The sequence below is a fragment of the Eulemur rufifrons genome, chromosome 8, assembly GCF_041146395.1.
Source record: "Eulemur rufifrons isolate Redbay chromosome 8, OSU_ERuf_1, whole genome shotgun sequence".
NCBI classification, from domain to species: Eukaryota; Metazoa; Chordata; class Mammalia; order Primates; family Lemuridae; genus Eulemur; species Eulemur rufifrons.
The window spans coordinates 106,780,839-106,803,880 of record NC_090990.1 but is presented as its reverse complement, the minus strand read 5'-3'; the positions used below and the strand labels follow the sequence as shown (position 1 = coordinate 106,803,880).

Genomic DNA, 23,042 nt, shown 5'->3' with positions numbered 1-23,042 from the left:
TATACCTTCAAGAAAAGATTCTCCCCCACAAAAGCAATCTCAAAAAATTGGCACAAGTGACTGCTATACCGGATGTCCAGATATCAATGGAAGGACAGGAAACATGAAAAAGCAAGGAAATATGACACCAAGAGAGGACCACAACAATGGTCCAGCAACAGATTCCAATCAAAAAGAATTCTCACATATCATTATTAAACTTGAATGTAAGTGATTGAAAGATTTAAAAGGTATAGACTGGCAGAATGGATAAAAAAAAATAAGCCAATTATATGTTGCTTACAAGAAACTCACCTTACCCATAAAGACACAGACTAAAAAGGGGTGGAAAGGATAGTTCACCCAAATAGAAACCAAAAGCAAGCAGGAGTAGCTATATTTATATCAGATAAAACAGACTTTAAATCAAAAACAGCAAAAAAAAAAAAAAAAAACCCACAAAGAAGGTCATTATACAATGATAAAGGGATCAATTCAGCAAGAGGATAAAATAGGATATTAGTTGAGGCTGTGATGAAGTTTTACTGGGGCCTTGAACTCCAGCTGAGTCAGTCTTTAGGCCCCAGTGGCGGAAGCAGTGGTCTGAATATGCCTGTTTTTAGGCCCCTGAGCAGCCTGTGCTGGTGCTAGTGTTAGTGGGCTCTGGAAGGCTGATTCTTGGACCACCAGGTGGCTTTCTCAGAGGCAAGCAGTGGGAGCAGTGGCTTCATGTGTGGGAAGGTTCTCAGTCCTCTGGGAAGCTTGTATGATGTAGGTGGTAGCAGCAGTGATGGTAGAGCAAGCCACCAGGACCCAAGAAGTCCATTCTGGTGTTGCTGGTAGCTGCAATGGATTGGGTGGGCTAGTCCAACAGCTGCCTGTAACAGGGCAGTGGATATTATATTAAGTGTGCTTAGGAGAGCTTAGTCTGCTCTGTCCCTCCTCAGCCAGGCAACAGCTTCAGCAGCATCAGCTCGAACTTGACCTGAGGTCAGGATGAAGCCCAGCATTAACCTTTCAAAAATAGTCTTTTGAGCCTGCTACCAAAGAGGGTGGGGCCCCTCCCAGGAAAGCAACATGAGCAAGAAGGTGTGGGGATGTAGTGCACTCACATTTCGATCTCAACAGCAGCCCATAGCAGTTGCGCATGGGAGTGCCCAGACTCCCCTGTCCCTCCTGGGAGCACTGTAGTGGCAGCAGCTGCATCTGTAGATCCCTGGTATCTGAGCTGTCAAAATGTCACCCAGCTTAAACTGCTCTAGACTCAGGTGCCTGTGGGATTCTGTGTGGTTTCCATTTCTGGAGCAGTGTCTCTGTGAAATCTCTAGGCACCTTCCCAAGTTAGGTCTGAGGCTTTTGCGGGTTGAGAGGTTCTCCCGTAGATTGTAAAACCCATTTGGAGTGTGGAGCCCTGGGACTTTCTCTCTTACTGTTTCCCAGCATTCAGGAGCTTCTGCCAGCTCTCAGCCAGTCTGTGGCATACAAGCTACCTGGAATCATCCCTCTCCTTACTTACTTTTGGTGCTTCCTTTCACTTCTCTGGTGAATCCTAGCATTCTCTCCTAGAAGGTCTGTTCAAAATATGAGTATCTGCTTACTATTATGGTTCCTCTCCATGGAGGTGGGCACATGCTACCTGTGTCTAACTGGTCATCTTAATCCCGCTACCAATTTTTTGTTCTTGTCGTCATTGTTTCTTTTCATATTTTCATTTATTTTTTTGTTTATAATTGACATGTTTATGTGGTAAAATGTGATATTTCAATACATGTATACATGGTATAATGATAAGATTGGAGTAATTACCATATCCATCACTTTAAACATTTATTCTTTCTTTGTGCTGAAAACATTCAAAATCTCTTCTAGCTATCTTGACATATATAACACATTGTCATTTGCCATAGTTACTCTACTGTGTAATAGAACACTAAAACTTACTCTTCCTAACTGTAACTTTGTACCCACTGACCAACCTCTCCTAGTTGCTTCCTTTGCCTTGCCCTCCTCAGCCTCTGGTAACCACTGTTCTACTCTCCACTTCTATTGAATCAACTTTTTTAGATTCCACATGAGTAAGATGTGGTGTTTGTCTTTTGGTGCCCGCCTTTTTTTTTACTTAACATAATGTCTTCCAGGTTCATCCATGTTGCTGCAAATGACAGGATTTCACTCTGGTTTATGGGTGGATAGTGTCCGTTGTATATATACCTCATTTTCTTTATCTGTTCATCTTTAGATGGATGTTTAAGCTAATTCCATGTCTTGGCTATTGTGACTAATGCTGCAATAAACATGGATGTGCAGATGTCTCTTTGACCTATTGATTTCATTTCCTTTGGGTAGCCACCTAGTAATGAAAGTACTGGATCATATGTTAGTTCTATATTTAATTTTTTTAGTGACCTCCATACAATTTTCCAAAGTGCATGAAAATTCTCTTTCTTCCACATCCTCACCAGCATTTGTTATCTTTCGTCCTTTTGATCATAGCCATTCTAATTGGCATAAAGTGGTATCTTATTATGGTTTTGATTTACATTTTTATTATAATTAATGGTGTTGAGCATTTTTTCATATATATGTTGGCTATTTGTATGTCTTCTTTTGAGAGATGTCTACTCAGGTCTTTTGCCCATTTTTTAATCAGATTATTTGGGTTTTTTGCTATTGAGTTGTTTGAGTTCCTTATATATTTTACTTACTAACTCCTTATCAGATGCAGAGCTTGCAAATACTTTATCCCATTCTTTAGGCTGTCTCTTCACTTTATTGATTTTTTCCTTTGCTGTGCAGAAGACTTTTTGTTTGATGTAATCCCATTTGTCTGTTTTTGCTTTTGTTGTCTGTGCTTTTGAGGTCTTATTAAAAAAAATCCTTGCCCAATCCAATTTCACAAAGCATTTCCCATGTGTTTTCTTCTAGCAGTTTCATGATTTGGGATCTTACGTTTAAGTCTTTAAATACACATAGAGTTTATTTTTACATATGATGAGAGATAGGGGTCTAGTTTCATTCTTCTGCATGTGGATATTCAGTTTTCCCAACATCATTTATTGAAGAGATTGTCCCCAATGTATGTCCTTGGCAACTTTGTTGAAGATTAGTTGAATGTAAACGCATGGATTTATTTCTGGTTTCTCTATTCTGTTCTACTGGTATGTGTGTCTGTTTTTATGCAAGTACCATGCTAATTTGGTTACTATAGTCTTTGTAGTTTATTTTGAAGTCAGGTAGTATGATGCTTCCAGTTTTGTTCTTTCAGTGAGTATTCTCTGGGTTCCCAGGTAAAATCCCTAGCTCACTTCCCTCTCTTTCCCCCAAACAAAAGGAGTCTTTCTCCAAGATGCACTGCCTGGAGTTGGGAGAGGGGTGATGCAGGCGTTTCCATGGCTGCTGTAGCAGCTGATGTCACACTGGGTTGCATCCCAAGCCTACAGCCTCCCAGACCTGTGCAGCATTGGGACTCACCCAAAGACTGTGGTTACCATGGCATGCCTGCCACTGAAATTTATTCAGGGCTCAAGGTCACTTTAGTCAGCCAGTGGTAAAGTGGGCTGGAACTCAGTTTCCACCTGCCAGGGCAGCAGCTTCCCTTCTGGTCTGGTGCAGGTCTAAATGCTCCCTCTGTGGGCACCAACCTGAAATCAAGGGCCTGGTGCCGTGTTTTACTGTGGCGGGGCTGGTACTAAGTTCCAGTACAAGGTCCTACACTTCCCTCTTCATCTCCAAGCCATTAGATTCTCTCTCTGCACCGCACCACCTAGGATTGGAGAAGGGGTGCTATAGGCAATGAGACACCATTCTTCCTACCCTCTTCAATGTGTCTTTTCTTGTTATTATGTTAAAACTGGGTATTATGATCTCTCACCTGATTGTTTAGCTCTTATTGAGGTGTTTTCTTGTATAGATAGTTGTTCAATTTGTTGTTCCTACAGGGAACCATGACTGGAGAGTTTTATTCCACATTTTACTCTGTACCTCCTACCTGTTTTCGCTTTTTAAATGTTTCTAAAAAATAATTGTGGAGTTACAGCTTTATTTTAATGTTAGAGGTCAAAAGGATGTAGCTAAGGACTTTTCCCAAGGAATATTTAAAAATCTTTATACCAATGTTTATAGAATGACACATGCTTTTTGATTAAAGGTCTTAAACAAATTTATTTATAGTTTTGATTCAGTGTTACAGAACAATGTTTTTTAAACTGTGGTCTGCAGCCTGCCTGCAACAGAATCAGCTGGGGTGCTTTTGTAAAAAAATGAAGATTTAAAGGCCCTTGACAACTAAGTCTCTTGGGATTGGAGCCCAGGAAGTAGCTCCTATAATCCCCACAGCTGATTCTACGGTACACCAAGTATAAGAACTATTCTTCATATTTTCAGACTGAGGGTTCTTACAAAATGACAAAGAGGGAAAACCTTAATCGTTTAAAGTTAGACTATGAGCTTCTTAACCATGGTTTGTTTTTCCTAGTATACTGTCAAGAGACTGGTGTAGAAATGGGAAACAAAGCAGGCAAAGAAAAACTACTTATTTCTTTATACAGATTTCACTTTAATAGTCACCAAAAAGACTGTTTGATTTCCTCTCACCAAACCTGTCCACCAGGTATGTTGGCCTTCAACATATGGCTATAGCAACATATATAAATCTATATTATACATTTATACACACAAAAAGACATCCGATAAGCACTGTGAAGACACAGACTAGACTTTTGCGTGGCTGGGTGCCTCTCCCAGGCCACTCAAAAATGAGCACAGGTGTGCTGTGTACAAGAATTTCAATGGGCTTGGTCTGGCCATCAGTCCCCAATTTTCCCGAGGTAAGATAGGATGACAAAATGGGATAGCATATTTAGAGTGAGGTCAGTCCAATTTGGAGATCATATAGGAAAATAGGAGGTGCTAGTCTAAGCCTGAGATGGCATCTGGGAAGTCACTACATTCGTGATGTGAACTCAAGGAACTCAGATGCTATGGGGTAAACTAAAGGCCAGTGAGACCCAACAGAGCTGGCCCAGGGTCAGGTGTGGATCTATGAGTAGTGTCCGCTGAGCCCCTGCCGGCACTGTCCAGCAGGGCACCACTGCTCAGCTGTGTGCTTTCAGGACTGCCTGAGGAGCTCCAGTGTTAGGACCACTTGACCCATTCAAAAGATTCAAGGTTCTATTTCCACTGAGTTTTCCATCTCAGGACAGCTGATGAGGCGAGAAATGTACTGTTGCTAGTTTCTGAGCCACTGGGGCTATTTCGAAGCAGTATCCCAAAAATCTCTACGCAAACTACACACTTTGCTTAGTGCTGGGCCAAGTGGACCTTGGCCAATGGCATTCCGTAACTGTCAGCAAGGCTTTCTGCCTTTCCACCAGTCTCACCAGGACCAATCTCTGACTCCCTCTTCTGGACCCTCCAGCAGATTTGGAGGAATGGGGCCCATAATCTCCTCAGCAGATAGGTAGCTGCACAAAAGGGGGACAGGCCCATCCTTCCTGCTGTTTTAAGGATCTCTGGTGGCTGCGCTTCTTGCATGGTTCCTGGAAGGCAAGGGTCACAAGGCTGGAGTGCACGGCAGGGCCCTTAGGGATTTCACCTGCAGACAAAAATGAAACAAACCAAATCAGAGTGTACTGTCAGGCCCTGCTGATAGCTTCCTGAGGCTGGAGTGAGAGGTATGTGGTGACCAAGCCAGGAGCATGGTGAGAGCCAGCTATGAGGATGAGCTGAGGGCATGCGCTGCAGAATGGAGGAACAACTGGTGCCCCTAGGTTAGAGGAAAAGCCTCTCCCACCTCCCTCTATGCTGAAATTCCTGCTCAAGTCCACTGCAAACTGGGTGGTCAGATGCTACCATTCCCTCTTCAGAGGACAGTTCACTCTCCAAGTCACTTTGTCTCAGCAAAAACATGGTCTTTGCCATCTCCCAGAAAAAGAAGTGCTTAACATGAAGCACATGCGTATAGAAACAGCCTGTTGTAGGAAGAAAAGGACATTTTGCAGAGAAGTCCCCTGTTAAGTTTGTGCCCCAGTTACCTTAGCGAGGAGAGGGAGGGGCCAAGGCAGCAGGGACCTCAGAGATCATCTAAGTCCAGTCCACCTTTTACAGATGAGGGGGCAGCGGTCTCACAGAGACTAAGGAGCCAGCCAAAGCCACACACCAGTTAGTGACGAGCCTGGGATTAGAACCCAGGTGCCCTGTCCAACAATCAAAGGGAAGTAGAGGGAAAAGCTTCCACACTGGAGGAAGCTAGTGGGTACTAGAGACTGTTGGGTTACCTTTGCTGGGACGGGAATAAGGCTTTACAGAGGCATTCTTGTAAGTGTTGTTCTAAACAGGCTCAGGAAAGAAAGGAATCATCAGAGAAGAACAAAAGGGAATTAGCAAAAAAACCCAAAAAACAAAAACAACAAGTTAAATCATGGCCCAAGTCATTTTCACTCTATGAGGATCAACATTCTCTCAGGTTACGATTTAGGGCCGTTTCTAGGACTATGCTCAATCGCTTACAACAAAGCTTTAAAGTTCAAGTTAAAAGGTTTGGTTTTTGATTTTTAAACCATTTCATATACCTCAAGTTTTCCTCCAAAGTACTTCCTAGGGAATGACTAACACTTAGTGTTTTAAGTAAATGTAGATAATATTTATTATTAAATCCTCTTTTAGATCAATGAGACTCAACAGATCTCTTTCATCATGTTACTTAAAGAAAAAGATATATCAAAATCAAATTGCTGTTCTCAACCCAGGAGTGTGCAGTGAAATCAATTTATTAGGTTGCACCTTTTGTTTTTTTCATAAAGTAATATAGGAAACACCAGAACACATAACTGGCCTTCAGATACCTTTACCAAAAGCTAATTCAGAGGCAGCTTCCCAAATGTCTGCTGACCTCAAGAGCCAACTGAATTGCATCTCTCCAGACTCCTGACTTGACGTAAAGGAGTGAACATTGGAATGAAAAGGAGAGATGAAAACGTGAGAGTGAATAAAGACGCAAGGGGGAGAGCTGACTGGCTGGGAGGGTGATGGGGACGGAAACCAGCAGGGCACTCATGGAGGACCTCTGACCCTGCAGGCGGACCCACAGCTTTCTCCTGGACAAGGGTCACCTACTCTCACGGAACAGACTCTGATGACAGTTGGTGATGGGTTCGGGGCAGGCTCTGACTGGTACAATGGTTTCCTTACCTCCAAATTAGTCCTTGCCTTCTTCAAAACATCATGCGTCCTGGTCACTGAAATAACAAAGTAGCCCCACAGGGCAGAAATTACCAGCAGGGCCCCTACTTGCTCAGCGTGTGCATTCTAAAGCATGTCTCTCCGGCCATTCGGCTTGGGGGCTTTTGCTGCTCCACATCCTCCCCTCCCTCGTCATCCACAATTCCCAATGGCACAGGAGGCTCAGGGACATCCAATCAGTCTCTCTACTCCCGACATCCCCAAGCTACTCTGGTCACTGTTCATCTGCAGCACAACGGGGGCACCTGGACACCACCCCTTTCCTCTCCCACTCCTGGGCCCAGGGGCACCTACACTGGCTGACGATGAACTGCTCCATGCTCTCCTTCTGCTGGGTGGTGGTCTTCAGACGCTCAGCTGTGCTCTGAAGGAGCCTTTCCTGTTTAGATATTTTGGTTCTCAGTTCCAGAAGTTCCCTTTCCATTGATTCTCTCTGGGGAAGAGGAACAGGCTCTCAATCAACAGTAAGAAGACCCAAAGCAACCTGTGTTTTGTGGCTCTTTCTAATCCAAAGTAGGATTCCATAATCTTCTCACCTATCTCTGGACTTGCTTCCCTTCACTAAAGCCCCTAAAACCCTCTAAAACCCTCTAGCTGAGGACAGTTTAGGATGAGGCCGTTAGGAAGGACTATTTAGAATGTGGATGCCCATGCAGCCCAGCACAGGCCTGCAGCCCTGTTGCTGAAGAGAACCTGGCTCCAAGCCGCTGTAAAACTCCCAGCTGCAAACAAGGCCTCAGTGTTAGCACTGATATTAGTTCTATCCCTTCCCCATCATGAATAAGACTTCGGAGTTCAGGAATATTATGTCTGAGGAGACAAGTCTGACCTGGGGAAAGTTTGCAAGTTGTGAATATTTGTGCCAACAAGAAGATAGCAAAGCACCCTCTTCCCTGGAATTAGCATAGTTGAGTCTCAAAAGGTATCAGTGACATTGATCTGGAGCTAGAATCCCTGAGGAAGGGACGGTGAAACCTGACTACCCAGGGTCTGCCTAGCAGAGCCAGCCTGAGATCTGAGTGGATCCTGAGAGGTGGCTGACTTTCCCCAGGCCTGGCCAGAGATGCAAACTTAAGTGATACGCTGGGATCCCAGGGGGTGGCTAAAAGAAGCTCACGGAGTCATGGTGGCATTCTGCAATCATTTGACTATGCAGACAGGAGGGGTGGGAGATGGGGTGCTGAAGTTTTAACACATCCCTGAATTTCAGTTCAGCCAAACTTCAGAAAGGTAAAGAAACCGAACATTTATGGATTACCAGGGTTATCATGTCTCTGCCTTCTCCATATCCCTTCCTGTTCCTCTTTGATTTCTTATCCAGGGGCCAGGGGGGTGGGAGGAGAAAGGATGTAGTCAGAGCTGCAATGAAAGCAGCCACCGTGGATCAGAGGTCTCCTTCAGGGACACTCTCCAGAGGTCCTATCTATCCCAACTCACTATGTGGCTCCTGATCTTCTCAAAAGCTGTGGGACTGAGGAGACAGAACAACACGGAGGGGCAGAAGAGCTGGGTTTGAACCAGGAGAGGACGCTGGCATCTTACCGCTTTCCCAGGCAGCACAGGGCTGGGGGTGCTAGGCAGGGCTGCTCTCCAGAACATGGTCAGGAGGGAAGCCGACTCCTCCAGGGCATGGTGCAGGGCACTGGCACTGCTCCGAAGCTCATGGATGCTTTTGCTGCCCAGAACCTGGGGAAAGGCGGAGGGAGCCATGGATATCATTGGAGCTGAGAGATGCCTTTTCCCTTGCTCCAGGCACAGGGCTCAAGCTTCCTTTGTGAGTGAGGCACGGACATGGGTCTGCTTGAACCTACGAAACCTTTGCTCAGCCATTTGCAGCTCCCAGGACCAAGGTGCTGCTCCCTTTACCAGGGATGCCCTCCTCCACCTGGAGCACCTACAAGGCTCTCAGAACTCATCCCCCTTGCTGCATCCTCTATGAACCTTGCCTGGGATAAAGGCCCACTTCTGCACTGATGCCCTCACAACACAGAAGACAACCTCTCACACTGTGCCTGCAGCCCATTACTGTGCTTATCTACTTGGATGTGTGTCTTGCTGTCTTGTGTGAGGGCTCCCTGGAGGTACAGCTACCTCTCTGCGCCCACTGGTCTCCAGTGGCTTGGACAGCACAGCCACTGGTGTCTGGTCACTCTCAACAGTGAAGCACTCTGGGATGCTTTGCTGACCGCAATAGGAAATCCATGGCTGCCAGGTGCTTCTCACACCTGCAAACCCCTGGATTTTTATCCATCTGGTTGATTTTATTCTGCCCACAGGTGGCCATGTGCCTGGGTGACTGCAACAGACAATAAGCTACCAAAGGGTACTCTCTACAGCACCAAGTGTGTGTGTTGACACTTAACAAATGCCCTATTCATGATGATAATGATGCTGCATGAGCTCTTCTGTGGTTGAAGGGAAATACCCAGTCAGCTACATCTAGAACCTACAGTGAAAATAGGAGATAGAGAAGGAAGGGCCTGGGTGCCGTTTCAGTTGAGGAAAAGGTATCCTCAGCTGTTGAGAGATGTAAAGCATGAAGAAAAAATAGTGGGAGAAAGAAATCAGAAAAAGAAAGGGCAAAAGGAAAGAGTGTACCTAAAGCTACACGTGTGATTACCTCTGTGCCCTGAGCTTCAAGGCCAGGGAAGTCACATGCTGATCTCACGAGAGATGCTATCTTGTTGACCAGCAGTTTGCCCTCTCCGATCTGCTGTCTTAGGGCACTGTAGTCATCGACGTGGCCAATGACATGCCGGCCGTGCTTATTGGCAAAGGAGCCATCGGTAGCATCACCCTCCAGCTTGGGAGCGTTCTTCATTACGGGAGAAGTATCCAAACCCAGGCCTGAAAAAGAAAACCACAACAAAATAGAGCCCGCTGTTACTCATGCTGATATCCTCAGGTCTCTCCAATCTGAAAGAGATGGCGAAAGAGGCAAGGAACAGAAAGGAGGCCTCGGAATGTACAAGGGTGGTGTGAAGTCCATAGAGATATTTTGGGTTCTATATTTTTATAATCTGTCTTATATCATCTCATAATGATAAACTTGCTAGGAGACAAATTTTCTCCTTATTGACAAATGAAATAGGACAAATATAATTAATAAATAAGTTTGTGGGTAGAGAAGACACAGATAAGGAAATCAAGTTAAATACTGGGAGCATTTTCAAAACAGGAGAGATTACAGTACAATGAAGCAGAAATAGAAGAGTAGGAGGATGAATAATGACAAGGAAGGCAGCCACAGAAGACGCAATGAGTAGGGCTAATGGCCTTAGGGCATGCAAAGAAAAATCTCTAAGTACAGATAATGTGCCCATTGGCAACCAAAGGTTGTTTGCATTAACAACTTTCCATCAACAGTCCCTGAGCCCCTCAGTTGCCATATTTACCATCTGTCCTGTTGAATGTGGCAGTTTCTGAGCCAGGAGCAGATAAAGAAGAGCCAGGGAAGTCCAGGGCTGGAGAATTCATGCCAACATCCCGGACTGGCGGGGAAGCAGCTGAGTCTAGGGAACAGAGACAACCAGGATTTTCAGGGACCCTGGAATGCACTGCACACCAAGCACATGCATAGCCTTCATTGCCTAACCCTAAGGAGGCAGGACTCACCTCTTGCATGTTATCATCCACATACCACAAAGAAAAGCAGTAGCCAACAAGTCACTCAGTGTAGTATGTTTCCATTCTTCAAAACAAAAAGATGTCCCCTCAATTGAAGGGTGCTCCATGAGAAACCAACTTCTAGTTTGAAAACTATTGGGTATATTTTTATAAATACAATGCCTTCTAACTAAATAGAAATATATATAAGTATATATAGTAGATGTGTTAAAATGTTGAATCAAAGAATGAATGGGTTCATAGGGGATTGAACTCAACATTCTAGCCATAATGCTGATGACTTAAGAGTCCTGTGAGCAGAAAGGAGGCAGAAGACTTGGTGGGTTAAAGATGTCCTGTTGGAGGCCTGGAAGCAGCCCTGCCCTGGAGGAATTATCACACAAAGAAGAAGGAAAGGTCCCGATCAGGCACGTGTGGCCCAGAGCCTACTTTCCAGCTCAGGCCTCTGGGTGCAGGAGGAAGAGGAGCCGGGACTGAGCCAGTGAGAGAGCCCAGTCGGAGGGAAGAGGGGAGCATAACTCAATGCTACAAGCATCATGGCTGCCCCGAGGCGGGGGCGAGGCATCCACCTAACGTAAGCTGAGCAGTTCCTAGGGCCTGGGATCTATGCTTGGTAGTCCACATACATTTTCTTACTTAATTGCCAAAAAAACATGCAATATTTCTCCAGAGCCCTGGTTTCCTTAAGCAAAGGAACATTTTGCCACACACTGAGTTCCCCGCATGTGAGGGAAAGGGAAGCCAGACTAGGGAATCTGGGAAGGTCAGCAATGCTGAGACAGAGCATGGTGAGATGGAAGGAACACAGGCTAAAAATCAAAATATCTAGCTCTAATCCAGGCCCTGTCTCCTGTAAAACCCAGCCTGTCTGTTAAGTCTCAATGTCTAAGTTTTCTCATGTGAAATACAGAGACAGTAAAACCTGCCCTACTTCAGGTGAAATTATATATTTGAAAACACTTGGTAAATATTAAAGCACTGTGCAAATACAAGGAATAGATAATTATCGAGCTAATTAGCTAATTATCGAGCAATTCTTACTGTGCCAGGCACTTATATTAGGTTATTAAGTATGGAATGTCCGATTTCCTTAAGTACTAAGTTTGACAGTTGATATCACTGACATTTCACTTTGACACGTCTTGTTTTATTTTTATTGTGAAGGTACATTCTCAGTCTTTCAAATGCACATTTTGGCTTGTGATTATTTTGTAATTTTTTTAGAGCAATTTTTGTGAAACCATGGATAAATCAAAAATTCATGTTATTTATGAATAAGTTCGATCATGGAATCAATGCAGTACAGACAGCTCAAAATATCAACGAGGTTTTTGGGAAGGTTGTGGCTAATGAACACACAGTACATCGATGGTTTGAGAAGTTCCATTCTGGTGATTTTAATCTTGAAAATGAGCCATGTGGGTGACCTGAGATTAAGGTGGATAATGATGAGCTGAAAGCTGTAGTGGAAGCAAATCCATTTTAACATACGCGTGAATTAGCAGCAAGGTTTGACATTACTATTCCAACAATACTGGACCATTTGAAATGAATGGGCAAGGTAAAGAAGGTGAATAGATTGGTATCACATGAATTAAACAAGCATCAAAAGAGAAATCATCTTGAAGCTTGCCTTTCTTTGCTGTCACGACATAAAGCTGAACCATTTCTACACCGTATTGTTACATGTGATGAAAAATGGATTTTTTTGACAATCACAAGCATTCTGCACAATGATTGGATAAAGATGAAGTGCTGAAACACAGTCCAAAACCAAATATTCATCAAATAAAGCTAATGGTGTCTGTTTGGTGGTCCATCGCTGGTATTATCCACTACAGCTTCATGAAAACCGGTCAATCAATTACTACAACCAATTGGATGAAATGATGAGGATGCCTGTGATTAAGCAGCCAAGATTGGTCAGTAGAGGCAGGCCAATCCTCTTACACAACCACATGTAGCAAAAAACAATGCTGCTCAAACTATAGCAGCTGGACTTGGAAACTCTGTCATCCACCGTATTCACCAGACCTCGCAGCAATTGACTATCACTTCTTCCAGGCTTTGGACCATTTCTTGCAAGGAAAAGTATTCAATTCTCAACAAGCTGTGGAAAATGCCTTTTGTGATTTCATTGCCATTCACTCTCTGGGCTTCCTCGCTGTTGGTATAAGCAAGCTACCGTTAAGATGGCAAAACTGCACCGATAGTTTAGGCGCATGCTTTGATTAATTGTACTGCTTCTTGTTTCAGATATAATAAACTAAACTTTTTCGGACACTTCATATTTAATGACCTAATAAATTATTTCATTTAATGCTCAAAATAACCATACAGGTTATATATATAATTATTATTCCCACCTTAAAGATAGGGAAACTAAGGCTTAAACACCTAAGAGTTTAAATACTTTGTCCGAAGCAAACAAGCTGTAAGGAGCAAACACAGAATCTGGAGCCAGGTCTGACCTGAATCTCACACTCTCACGCAGGGTGCTACATTAGAGCATCTCCGATTTCAACCTGCCCCTAAGGAGCATGAGAGAAACAGATTGCCCCTTCCAACACAGACCTCCTGGTGCCCTCCCCACTGGCTGAGGGCCTCCAAATTCCCATTTCCTTCCTACCTTGGAGGATCGGCTGCTTGTTTCCAGGGTCAGCGGTGGCTGGGAAGTTCTGGTTAATGGAGGAGGGGCTGAGGCTGGCTTTGCCAGCACCGCTCTCCAGCTGTTGCTGCAGCTGCAGTCTCAGACAATTGTTCACCTGAATGCTCTGCTCCAGCTGCCCTCTCAGACCTCGTATCTCTGCCACCAGGTGGCTCAAGTCACTGCTCAAAGGGACTTGGTGACAGGCATCCAGGCTGTAAGCTGAAAGAAGACACAGGAGGGGCTGGTAGCACTGACCCAAGTATTTCCAAGCACTTGCCAGAACACTCCTCGGTGACATTCCTTTCTGCCAAGGACTGCAACCTTAGAGTCTTGTACACACATCTGTCTGTGAGAGAGATGTCATCATTCCCGTGTGGGGCCTGGGGCACACTGAGATGGCGCACATCCCCATGTGCACTTAGAGGGCACTGATTGGAGAAGGAGGACAAGCCCGTTATTTCATCTCTACAGTAACCTTAATCCTGCAGGCTAGAGGCAGAATCCTCCAACACAGAAGGTCAGCACTGAGCTAGAGAAGGTAGAGAATGAGGGAGAAGAAGGAGATTTGATGTCCTTCACACTCAGAAATCAAAGATGAGAAGGAGGAAGGCTTTTGGCAGCATGTAGGAATGTGTGTGAGGCACCTTAGATTAGTGATCATAACTAAGTGAATTTTCCAGCTTTTCCATGTTTTTTCTTTACCTCCATTTTCCACACATAGTCTATTTCCTTGTACTGGGGATGAAGAGACCTAAGAAATATTCCACAAGGCCACAATCCCTTACCTGAAAACCTTAAGGCCAAATGTATTTCAAAAGGTAGAATTTGTTTTGGTTTTTGGCAGGGCAATAGGGTGCATGTACCATATATCACATGAACCCAGCTGCATCTGGGACACAGCCCTTAGTCAAACACACAATTATTTCTGCAGTGAGCTATGTGAATATTCTCACTCGGTAGGTAAATAAAGACTATAAATATCCTCCCGTCAATTCAGTTAGGTAGTCACCAAATGAGTATATGAAAAGCTTTTACTTCAGAGATCTTACTAGATTTTGGAATTAAGGATAAGGGATTATGGAGATTTAGTGGTAGTAGCTTTGAAATGAGTCCTAAAAGACCCATCAACTGGGAGAAAGGCATGAAAGGGGAGGTAGTTCAGGATGAAGTGCTTTAAAGACTTTGGCAAATAATTCATCTTTGAATTGTGTCCAGAGTTCCATTATGCTCCTACCTCTCTTTCTAAATCCAAATTTTCACTAAATTTTGCTCACTGTTTTTTAGAAACATTTTTTCATCTATCATAATGCTTTTATCTTCCCAAGAGCACCTTATATTAGACTCTCACCTCTTAATGCCCCAGAATATCACTAGACCCATCCATAGGTTTCCTGAATTCTACTGTCTCCCAACTCCAGCATGACTCATAAGACTTAGCATCTCAAAGTTCTATTTTCATCATGTACTTATTTTCCTTGAAAAAAACCAAACCTCCTTTCACTGTATACTACACAGATTGTAAACTTTTATCCTGACTTCTAGGGTTTCTGTGTTTTGGCCACTCTCTGTTCCACTAACCTGACTTCTCCCTCTATGGGTACCGAGCTTCTCCCATGGGCACGCTGGTCTCCCTAGTGACCCAACACTCACCACGACTTTGTGCTTAAGCTGTTCTCTCAGCCTGGTGAGTACTCTATTTTCTTCAAGTTCTCATTCACCTTCTCTTTAGCAACTTAAGAAACTAAATCAAGTTTTATGAAAATTTAAATTTGCCTGAAGGGTAAAAATTCTAGTGCAAATTCCACTGCCTTTCATCTTTTGCTCAGGCCTCGGAGGGACACAAAACACATCAGTTTTTGTTCACCTGACAGTTCTTTAAATATTTGAAGACAGTTTTCATCTCCTCATGATCATTTCAAAGCCTAAAATGTTTTCGTTTCTCCGAATAGTTTGAGATTTCTGGTCTCACGCCATTGTGATCCCTGTTTCTATTATGTTCCTTGGAGTGTCAATGCCCTTTTACAAGATGGTGCCCCTCAATCTAACACAGCTCAGACATGGTCTCTACATGCGGACATCACACGAATCTGTGGTCACAGGTTGAGCTGGCTTTTCTAGAATCCTTTGGTGTTGCGCTATAGAAATGTCCCCTATGATATAGAGACAGAAATGATTTCAGGAGTTTTGCAGGGCTTTGCCCTGAAGGAATATGTGAATATGTTAGTTCACATATCAAAAGCTGCCTCACCTCAGGAGGGCATCTGACAGATCAGTGGCAACACTTTCCAAGGCAATATTTTGTCTCAAACCTGTCACCTTGTTGCTCCTGCTTCTGTATCACAAAGCTTGGCATGGAGCCACGGGGTGAGAACTGATCAAAGAGTGCCCGCCCGACAGACACCTGTGGCTAAAAGCAATCAGCCTAAGGGACAGTTTCTGCTTCACTCCTGACTACCTGTCTCAATCAACAAAAAATTATATAAATAAATATACAGCCACTATATCTCTGTTTATCTGTTCTGCTAAGTGATAGTGTTATCTTAGAACTTAGAAGTTTGCCTTAGAAAGATTTTGTAACCGTTTGCTCATGTAGATAGAATTAAGGGATCTTTAGAAGCCTTTGGGGAGACTTTTAACCTAAAACGAACTACCTGTTATTATGTAAATCTGTTACCCCTGGCAACCAATCACTGCACCAATAAATACTGATATGAAACTTCACTAGGGGACTCACAGCTCATGGGAATGCTGGGAGTCTCCCGACTCCCCCAACTATTGTAAAATCTATATTTTATAAAAACTGTACTTTCATCTCTGTGTAGTCTTTTATTTCTATATTCTATTATTTTCCTTATCCCATGCCATGACACCTGCCAGAGGTACCCAATTTTTTGCTGGGAGCATAGCTAACTCCCTGCACCTGGGCCTACAACTTACTTGCTTACACATGCTTCTACCAAACATCCCCATCCTCATATCCATGAATGGCTTCAGAGTCAGGCTCCCAATCCTATATTTATACCATGGATATTTTTAATCGAGCTCAGGATTTTTGTTTTTTATCTTGGCTAAATTTCATCACATTGATGTCAGTCCTCTGTTCCACCCTGCTGTGACTGATTAACATTATGTTTTGAATACTCTTCTCCATTTTGAGAAGAATGAGGAAATATACCAAGATTCTCAAATGCTAGATTATTATTTCAGCAGGCAGAAAAAGTCCTCAGTAAATGTGCTTAACATTTAAATCTAGGATTGAAATTTAGGTCCTATTAGTGGTATTTATATGTTTTTTGCTTTTGTATCTTTTCCCACTAGGGAAAGAATCTGGGTGGGGGTGGATTGCCTCCTACATTGGTTGTATGGGTTGATAGTACATATTATTTACAATATTAAAGAACTTTTCAAATGATGATATCATTAGGACAATTCTTTGCTTTTAAAAAAATGGCTAGGTACAGTGGCTCATGCCTGTAATCCCAGCACTTTGGGAGGCAGGAGAACTGCTTGAAGCCAGGAGTTCCAGACCAGCCTAGGCAATATAGCAAAAGACCTTGTCTTTACAAAAAATAAGAAAAATTAACCTGGCGTAGTGGCCTGTAGTCCCAGCTATTTGGGAGGCTAAGGCAGGAGGATGGCTTGAGCCTAGGAGTTCAAGGCTGCAGTGAGCTATAATAATAACACTGCACTCCAACCTGGGCAACAGAGAGAGACCCTATCTCTTTAAAAAACATGCTATAATCTAGACATTTGAATAACTTGTCTCTGGCCATCTAAGTGGTTGGGTTTACTCTTGTGGTGCATTGTTAAGGATGTTCAGGCTGGATCTTGCTCAAGCCAACAATATCTCATCTTTAGACTTTGTATATGAGAGCTCCACTTCCTTCTCATTGGGAGCCCTAGGCCTGATGAGGAGTTTTCTGGGACAGAACTCTGAAGAGTGCCATGGTCTCCATAAATCCCAAAGACAAGACCTCACTGGCATCCTAAGCAAGGGCAGAGAGCTCATGGAGTAGAGGGGGTGCAGAACACATACCTTTCAGCCCTTTCTTGGAATTGCCATAAAGTGCCTCGTAGATCTGCAGCTCTGACTGGAGGGACTGGAAGAGCTGCTGTTTCTCTTCACACTGCTGCTGCAGGAGGGCCAGCTTGTGCTGCAGCCTGCCGGGGAAAGGCAAGGGCCCACTGAGATGGCAGAGCCTCTCAGCCATACCAGGGCAATAAGCTGGGAGCCAACCTTTCCATATAGAGTTTTATCCCTAGAAGTCAACTCAGAGGGTTATGAGGACCATCACTCTAATTTTACAGATGTGGAAACAGAGGCTGGGAGAGATAAAGTAACTTTGCTTGAAGTCATACTATTAGCTACATTAGCTAGGAGCAGAACAGAAACACCAGCACAATCTTCTTACTGCTCCTATAGTGCTCTTTTCATGGTGACAAGCAGTTGTAGGGCTTGCGCTGGGAATAAGCATCCTGGCTCGTATAGAAGCTTCTTGGGTTATGGTGAGACAAATGTCCTCTAACTAACTGGAAGCACAGGAACATTCTTTCTCCAGTCTCTGATATGCTGAAGCCTTTTATAACAGGGTTTTACTCTCTCAACTTTGGGGTAAAAAAGGCATTCCCAGAGAAGTCCTTCTTTCCGCTCAAAGCTACCCTTCTATTATAAAAATGGGACCAGCATCTCTATCAATGGGCCCCCTCTTACCTGGAGTCATTTTCCTGGAGGGATAACCGTTCCTCCCTGAATTGCAAGATCTCTTGCTGTTTCTCCCGCAAGTCTTCCAAAAGCTGCTGTCTTTCCACCTTCTGGTGCTCCAGCTCCTTTTCCAGCTCTTGAAGCCGGGATCGAGAGGACAGCAGAGCCTCCCTCAGGCTTTCTGTTTCCTGGGAGCGCTCTGGTGAGCAGAACACAGGAGTATTCACATTGTGGGGGCCAAAGCTCAGCGGGAGGATGAGCCCAAGCACATCCGCCCTGACAAATAGAACCGAGGCGAAGGGAAGGAAGGCCCTGAGTTGGTGGGCGAAGGGAGTGCCAGCTCACTGTCCCACATACCCTGGGGAACAGACTGCCTCTTTCTTTGCAAGATTTCACTCCACTGATTTAATCTGGCCTACCTCTTAGAGAAAACATTGGGTTTCTAACACTTACCATTTTCCAAATCTCACATATCATCTGTTCAATAGTCCATTCTTGAATTTTGACAAAGATCAACATCAAGATTTCTTTTTAGAATATATCATTTTCATAATTTTGAAAATGGGGACATTTGTTCTTTTCTGGACTTGTGGCACTTCTCTGATAATCACAGATCTTCTAAGATTTTGGACAGGGACTCTGAGAATGAGGCTGCAGGTTTGGCCAGTGTTCTGGGGTGGAATGCACCTGCAGATTGTGCTCGTTTAAATCTCTTACTGTCTTCTCACCTGTGAGGTCTGTTCTAGTCTCTCCAAAGCATGCAATGGTAGGTTAGTAGTTCTGCCTTCTCTCTTATCTATTAACTTTTGTTATCTTCCCCAAGCAGTGACCTTTCCTCTCAAGTCTTCTTGCTCTGAGGTGGCTAATTTAGAAATATCTCTTGATGTCTTTTTCCTTTTCCACAAGCATTCCTTCATTCTGGGCTTAATCCTTTTGGATACTATTCTCAGTCTTTTTGTGGCTGTTCAATAAATATTTGTAAATAAAAATAATCTGTTATTGATAATACACTGATTTAATCAAGTTAATTAACACTAAGGTCAGCTGCCTCCCAGACCACATGGGAAATGACACCCACCTATGAATGCCCATTGAATAGGATTGGGAACATTCTGGAGGACAGTTGCTAATGTCTGCCAACACAGAGTCACAGCAGTACTGACCAAAGAGGAGCCCTGAGTGCATGGACATGGTGAGGAGATAGAGGGGTGGCAGAGAAGGACCAAGGGGACACAGACCTGCAGTAAAGTGGAGAAACTTGAGAGGGAATGTAGACACTCACATTCCTTCCTTTCCTGGTTCCAAATCGGCTGTGAGTGGGAGGAGGCAGAACAGATAGCAAACTGACATCCAGTTTGACAGCTAGTGACTCTGGATCTATGCAGATGGGCTTGCACAGAAGTGATGGATTTCCCTGAGCTATTCCCCCCGGAAGACTAGGAGTCTGAGGGCCCATAGTTGAGACCTCTGAGGAAGCCACATTTTCTAGCCTGAGAATAGCTATTAGACTTTTGGGTTGGTGGATCTGCATAGCTCTGTTATCTCTACTTTCTTCTCTTCGCTTTTCCAATTGGTGATTAGTGTGGCCAAGGAAGACAGGGACCTAGAAGTGGCCACAGTTTGTGGTTTTTGACCACCTACCTCTGGAAATGTGACTCAGCTGAGCCTGAAGGCTTCGGTTTTCTTCCCTGAGGACTCTGTTCTCATTGCAGAGCTGAGGTATGGACTCTAGGCCCTGCCCGTAGAAGTTAGAGGTGGATCCGGTCCCTGAAAGTACACATTTGGGTAACAGATGCTTCTAAAAATTTCCTATTCTATATCTCACAAAGATACTGTCCCAACCCAGAAGAAAACCCTGGGGACTCAAGGCCTGGGGCCAAATAAAACACGGTAGGCTGAAGGCCTGGTTTTTGTGTGCCTCTTCTCAGTGGGTTCTTCGCATGCATAACCACATGCCAAGACTGCAATGGTACAGGAGGCTCTTTTTTCCTAAAAAGCTGCTGCTGCAGTGTAGGCAGGACAACAATGTGTGGAAGGGTTGGCCTGCAAGCGACAGCAGCTCAGGAGAGCGTGGGGAGAAAGGCCACCTCAGTGAAGTGGCCAGTGGTACGGGGCACAGCAGATCTGGCTCTACTACTTGCCAATCACAAGACAAGGGCACAAGGAATCAGCAGGCAGTGTATAGGCAGAGTAACGATGAGCTGAGAAGTCAGACAACTCTGGGGCCCAGACCTGGTTCTGCCTCGAGGAAAGTTATCCTCTAAGCTCAGAGATGTCCATCAAGTAGGGGTAACAGTACTTGCCCCACCTCCCTTGCTGGACTATTTGTAAGGAGCAAGTGAAGTAAAGCATATCAAAGTGCTTTGAAATCTGTGAAGCTCTGCCTACGGGCCCTCCCTTCACAAGCTCCCCAAATACGGCCAGAAGCAGGAAGACCTGGGCCTTTCCTACCGCTTCCACGGGCCGTAGAGCTGAGCCGGTGTTCCAGCTGCTCCCGCAGACGGTCATTGATGCAGATGGACTCCTCCAGGCGCTGGCGCAGGTTCCGAATTTCACCAAGATGCTCTTCCAGCAGGTCAGCGCCTGCAGCCATCCCACCAGGATGTGGAAAGAGGTGGGAGAATCTCAGTTACTAGTGGGGGTGGGGCTCGGCCAGTGGCCTCTCAGCAAGGTCCCCAAACATCATTAGCCGTCCGCCAACTGCATCCTCGCACACAGGCACCCAGAGGACTGGTAATCTTGTTTAAAGAGTAAATGGGCTTTCAAACACAGGACGGCCCCTTGCTAAGGAAACCCACGGGCCTCCTCCCACACAGGGGTCTTGTACATGAAAGTGAGTTTCAGATGTTTTTAAAAAATAACTGAAGGCTCTGGACAGGGCCTGCCTAGCATCTGGAGAGGTAATGACACCTCCTGGGTGTGACTCTGAGGATGACAGGGAAGTCCTCACTCTACCTGTCTTCTAACCCTTTCTTCTCACTGGTATATGACTGAGCACTCTTTAATGAGGGGCAAAGTCTTCCTCCCACCCTTAGAGAGAAGGCCTAAAGTAAAAGTACATGACCTTAAACTTACCCTATGTGGTTAATGACTGATGATACTTCCCCCAAATCACTTTTAATACAATAGGAAGAAAAGATAGCCTGCTGGGATCTAGGGAGCTGAGGGTGGACTAGAGAGGAGGAAGGAGTACCCCAAAGAAAGGAAAGAGATGCAGAAAAGAACAACAGAAGGGATGCTGACAACAGACTACGTCCACTGCACCGTTCTGCTTTGGGCTCGGTCTTTTTCTGAAAATCACAGTTGTCTCACTCTTGGAACTGAGCTGCATCCCAGATTCACAGCCTCAGCTCCACCTCTCCGCTTGGTGTGGTTGGGTTTTGTGCACAGGATACATGAGTGGGGTAGGGGAGCTGTGTCCTTTTCTGTTATCAACCCCTGACTGATGGAAGAGTCCATGTGCATGCTTGTGCCTGGCATTCTGGAAGGGTCTGAGAGAGTGTGTGTGAAGAGGTCAGGGTGCAGAGATACAGAAGTACATGAATGTAACAGCACAAGAGGTGGGTCCCTGACTTTCCCATGTCCCTGCAGAGCACTGAGGCCTGGGCAGGGAGAATGAAGGGATATGCTTAGAAAGGATCAAGCTCTGGTACAGCCCTTTCCTTTTAGATCTACTCTGTGAGCCAGGGACTAGAGGAGAGATGAAAAAAGCCCTGTCCAGGTGGGACAGGGGTAGACTGGGAATGAGATTTCCTTTCAAGGGCAGACCCTCTCAGCTTTGTGCTTTACCTGTGGGTTTGGAGTTAAGCTGGCACACAGAGGAGCCTGAGGACAGGTCCCCAGACACACTCCCCTTCTGAGGCCTCATCACGCCCCACTGGCCACTGCTGCCCAAGTAGCCAGGCTCCAGGATTCTGCCCAGTTCTAGGCTGCCCCTCGGAGGAGAGTGGGGCTGGGCAGGGTTGAGGTAGTGGGAAGAGCCGGTTTCCAAGTGGCTGCTTGGCAATGTAGCTGGGGGAGCAGGAGGGACAGTGCTGACACCTGGGCAGAAAGAAATATGAGTGAGAAACAAACAGTGTGATCAGAAGGGAAGGATTGGCAAGACAGTGTGGGATTGCTAAGAACGGAGACTGACAGGGGACAGGTGGGATGTGGAGATGCCAGGGCAATGTGGAATACCAATTAGATGAAGACTCATAACCTAGAGGTTACAACTCTTGCCCTTGCATTTCCTAGCATGAGACACACGAGGTAGAGGATGGATACAGAATCTGACACTCACCACTGTACACAAAGGAAAAATCCAGTGGCCCCACTCCTGGATCCTACTATATTTCCTCATGACACAGTTCAAAGGAAGTTCCAGAAGTATGACTTAGCCTCAAAGTTAGGGGTCAAGGGTACAGTGGGATATAGGATTGAGCTTACCTGTGAACAGGAGTATCTGTTTGCCAATGAGCACTAGCCTTCCCCAAAAGCCAACCAGCCAATATTTCCACCTCTCCTTTGAGGTTTTCAGAGGAGAAAGGGGACATGAAGTGTAGCTAGATATGGTGGCCCCAATTCCTCAGAACTTTTTGCTGAGGCTGGGGAGGTTCTAGGTGAGGCAAGTGGTTATTTGGATCCTGTCCAACGTGATTCAAAGAACTGCAAAATGTTGTGACTCCTGTATAAAGAATCATTGAACTCTATTCCAAGGAGGGAGAAAGGACCTTTCCTTCCATAGGCTGATACTTTCATAGATCCTATGGAATCACAGGCCTTTCCCTTGACCCCCATCATCTGACTTCTCTGTTAAAAGAAGCCCAGCATGGGGGAGACAGGGAGAGGTGGGCAGGACCATAG

General features: G+C 44.9%; 1 protein-coding gene across 31 annotated transcripts in view; it reads right to left on the bottom strand.

Moving 5' to 3' along the window:
• Positions 1-4,496: 4,496 nt before the first annotated feature.
• LOC138390872 (myomegalin) overlaps positions 4,497-23,042 on the bottom strand; it is a 201,279-nt gene continuing 182,733 nt past the window's right edge. For 11 of the 31 annotated variants that reach the window (XM_069480750.1, XM_069480751.1, XM_069480762.1 and 8 more), the window contains 12 exons: positions 21,987-22,238; positions 20,652-20,780; positions 19,839-19,964; positions 18,207-18,396; positions 17,532-17,656; positions 13,475-13,714; positions 10,614-10,730; positions 9,839-10,065; positions 8,761-8,904; positions 7,513-7,651; positions 7,168-7,214; positions 4,497-5,572 (listed from right to left, as the gene is read on the bottom strand). In XM_069480750.1, coding sequence (XP_069336851.1) covers positions 5,531-5,572; positions 7,168-7,214; positions 7,513-7,651; positions 8,761-8,904; positions 9,839-10,065; positions 10,614-10,730; positions 13,475-13,714; positions 17,532-17,656; positions 18,207-18,396; positions 19,839-19,964; positions 20,652-20,780; positions 21,987-22,238 — 1,778 coding nt within the window. In that variant the 3' untranslated portion in view covers positions 4,497-5,530. Of the gene's footprint in view, positions 5,573-6,254; positions 6,307-7,167; positions 7,215-7,512; positions 7,652-8,760; positions 8,905-9,838; positions 10,066-10,613; positions 10,731-13,474; positions 13,715-17,531; positions 17,657-18,206; positions 18,397-19,838; positions 19,965-20,651; positions 20,781-21,986; positions 22,239-23,042 lie in introns of all 31 variants that reach the window. The other 20 variants (XM_069480763.1, XM_069480768.1, XM_069480774.1 and 17 more) reach the window with 7 other exon arrangements.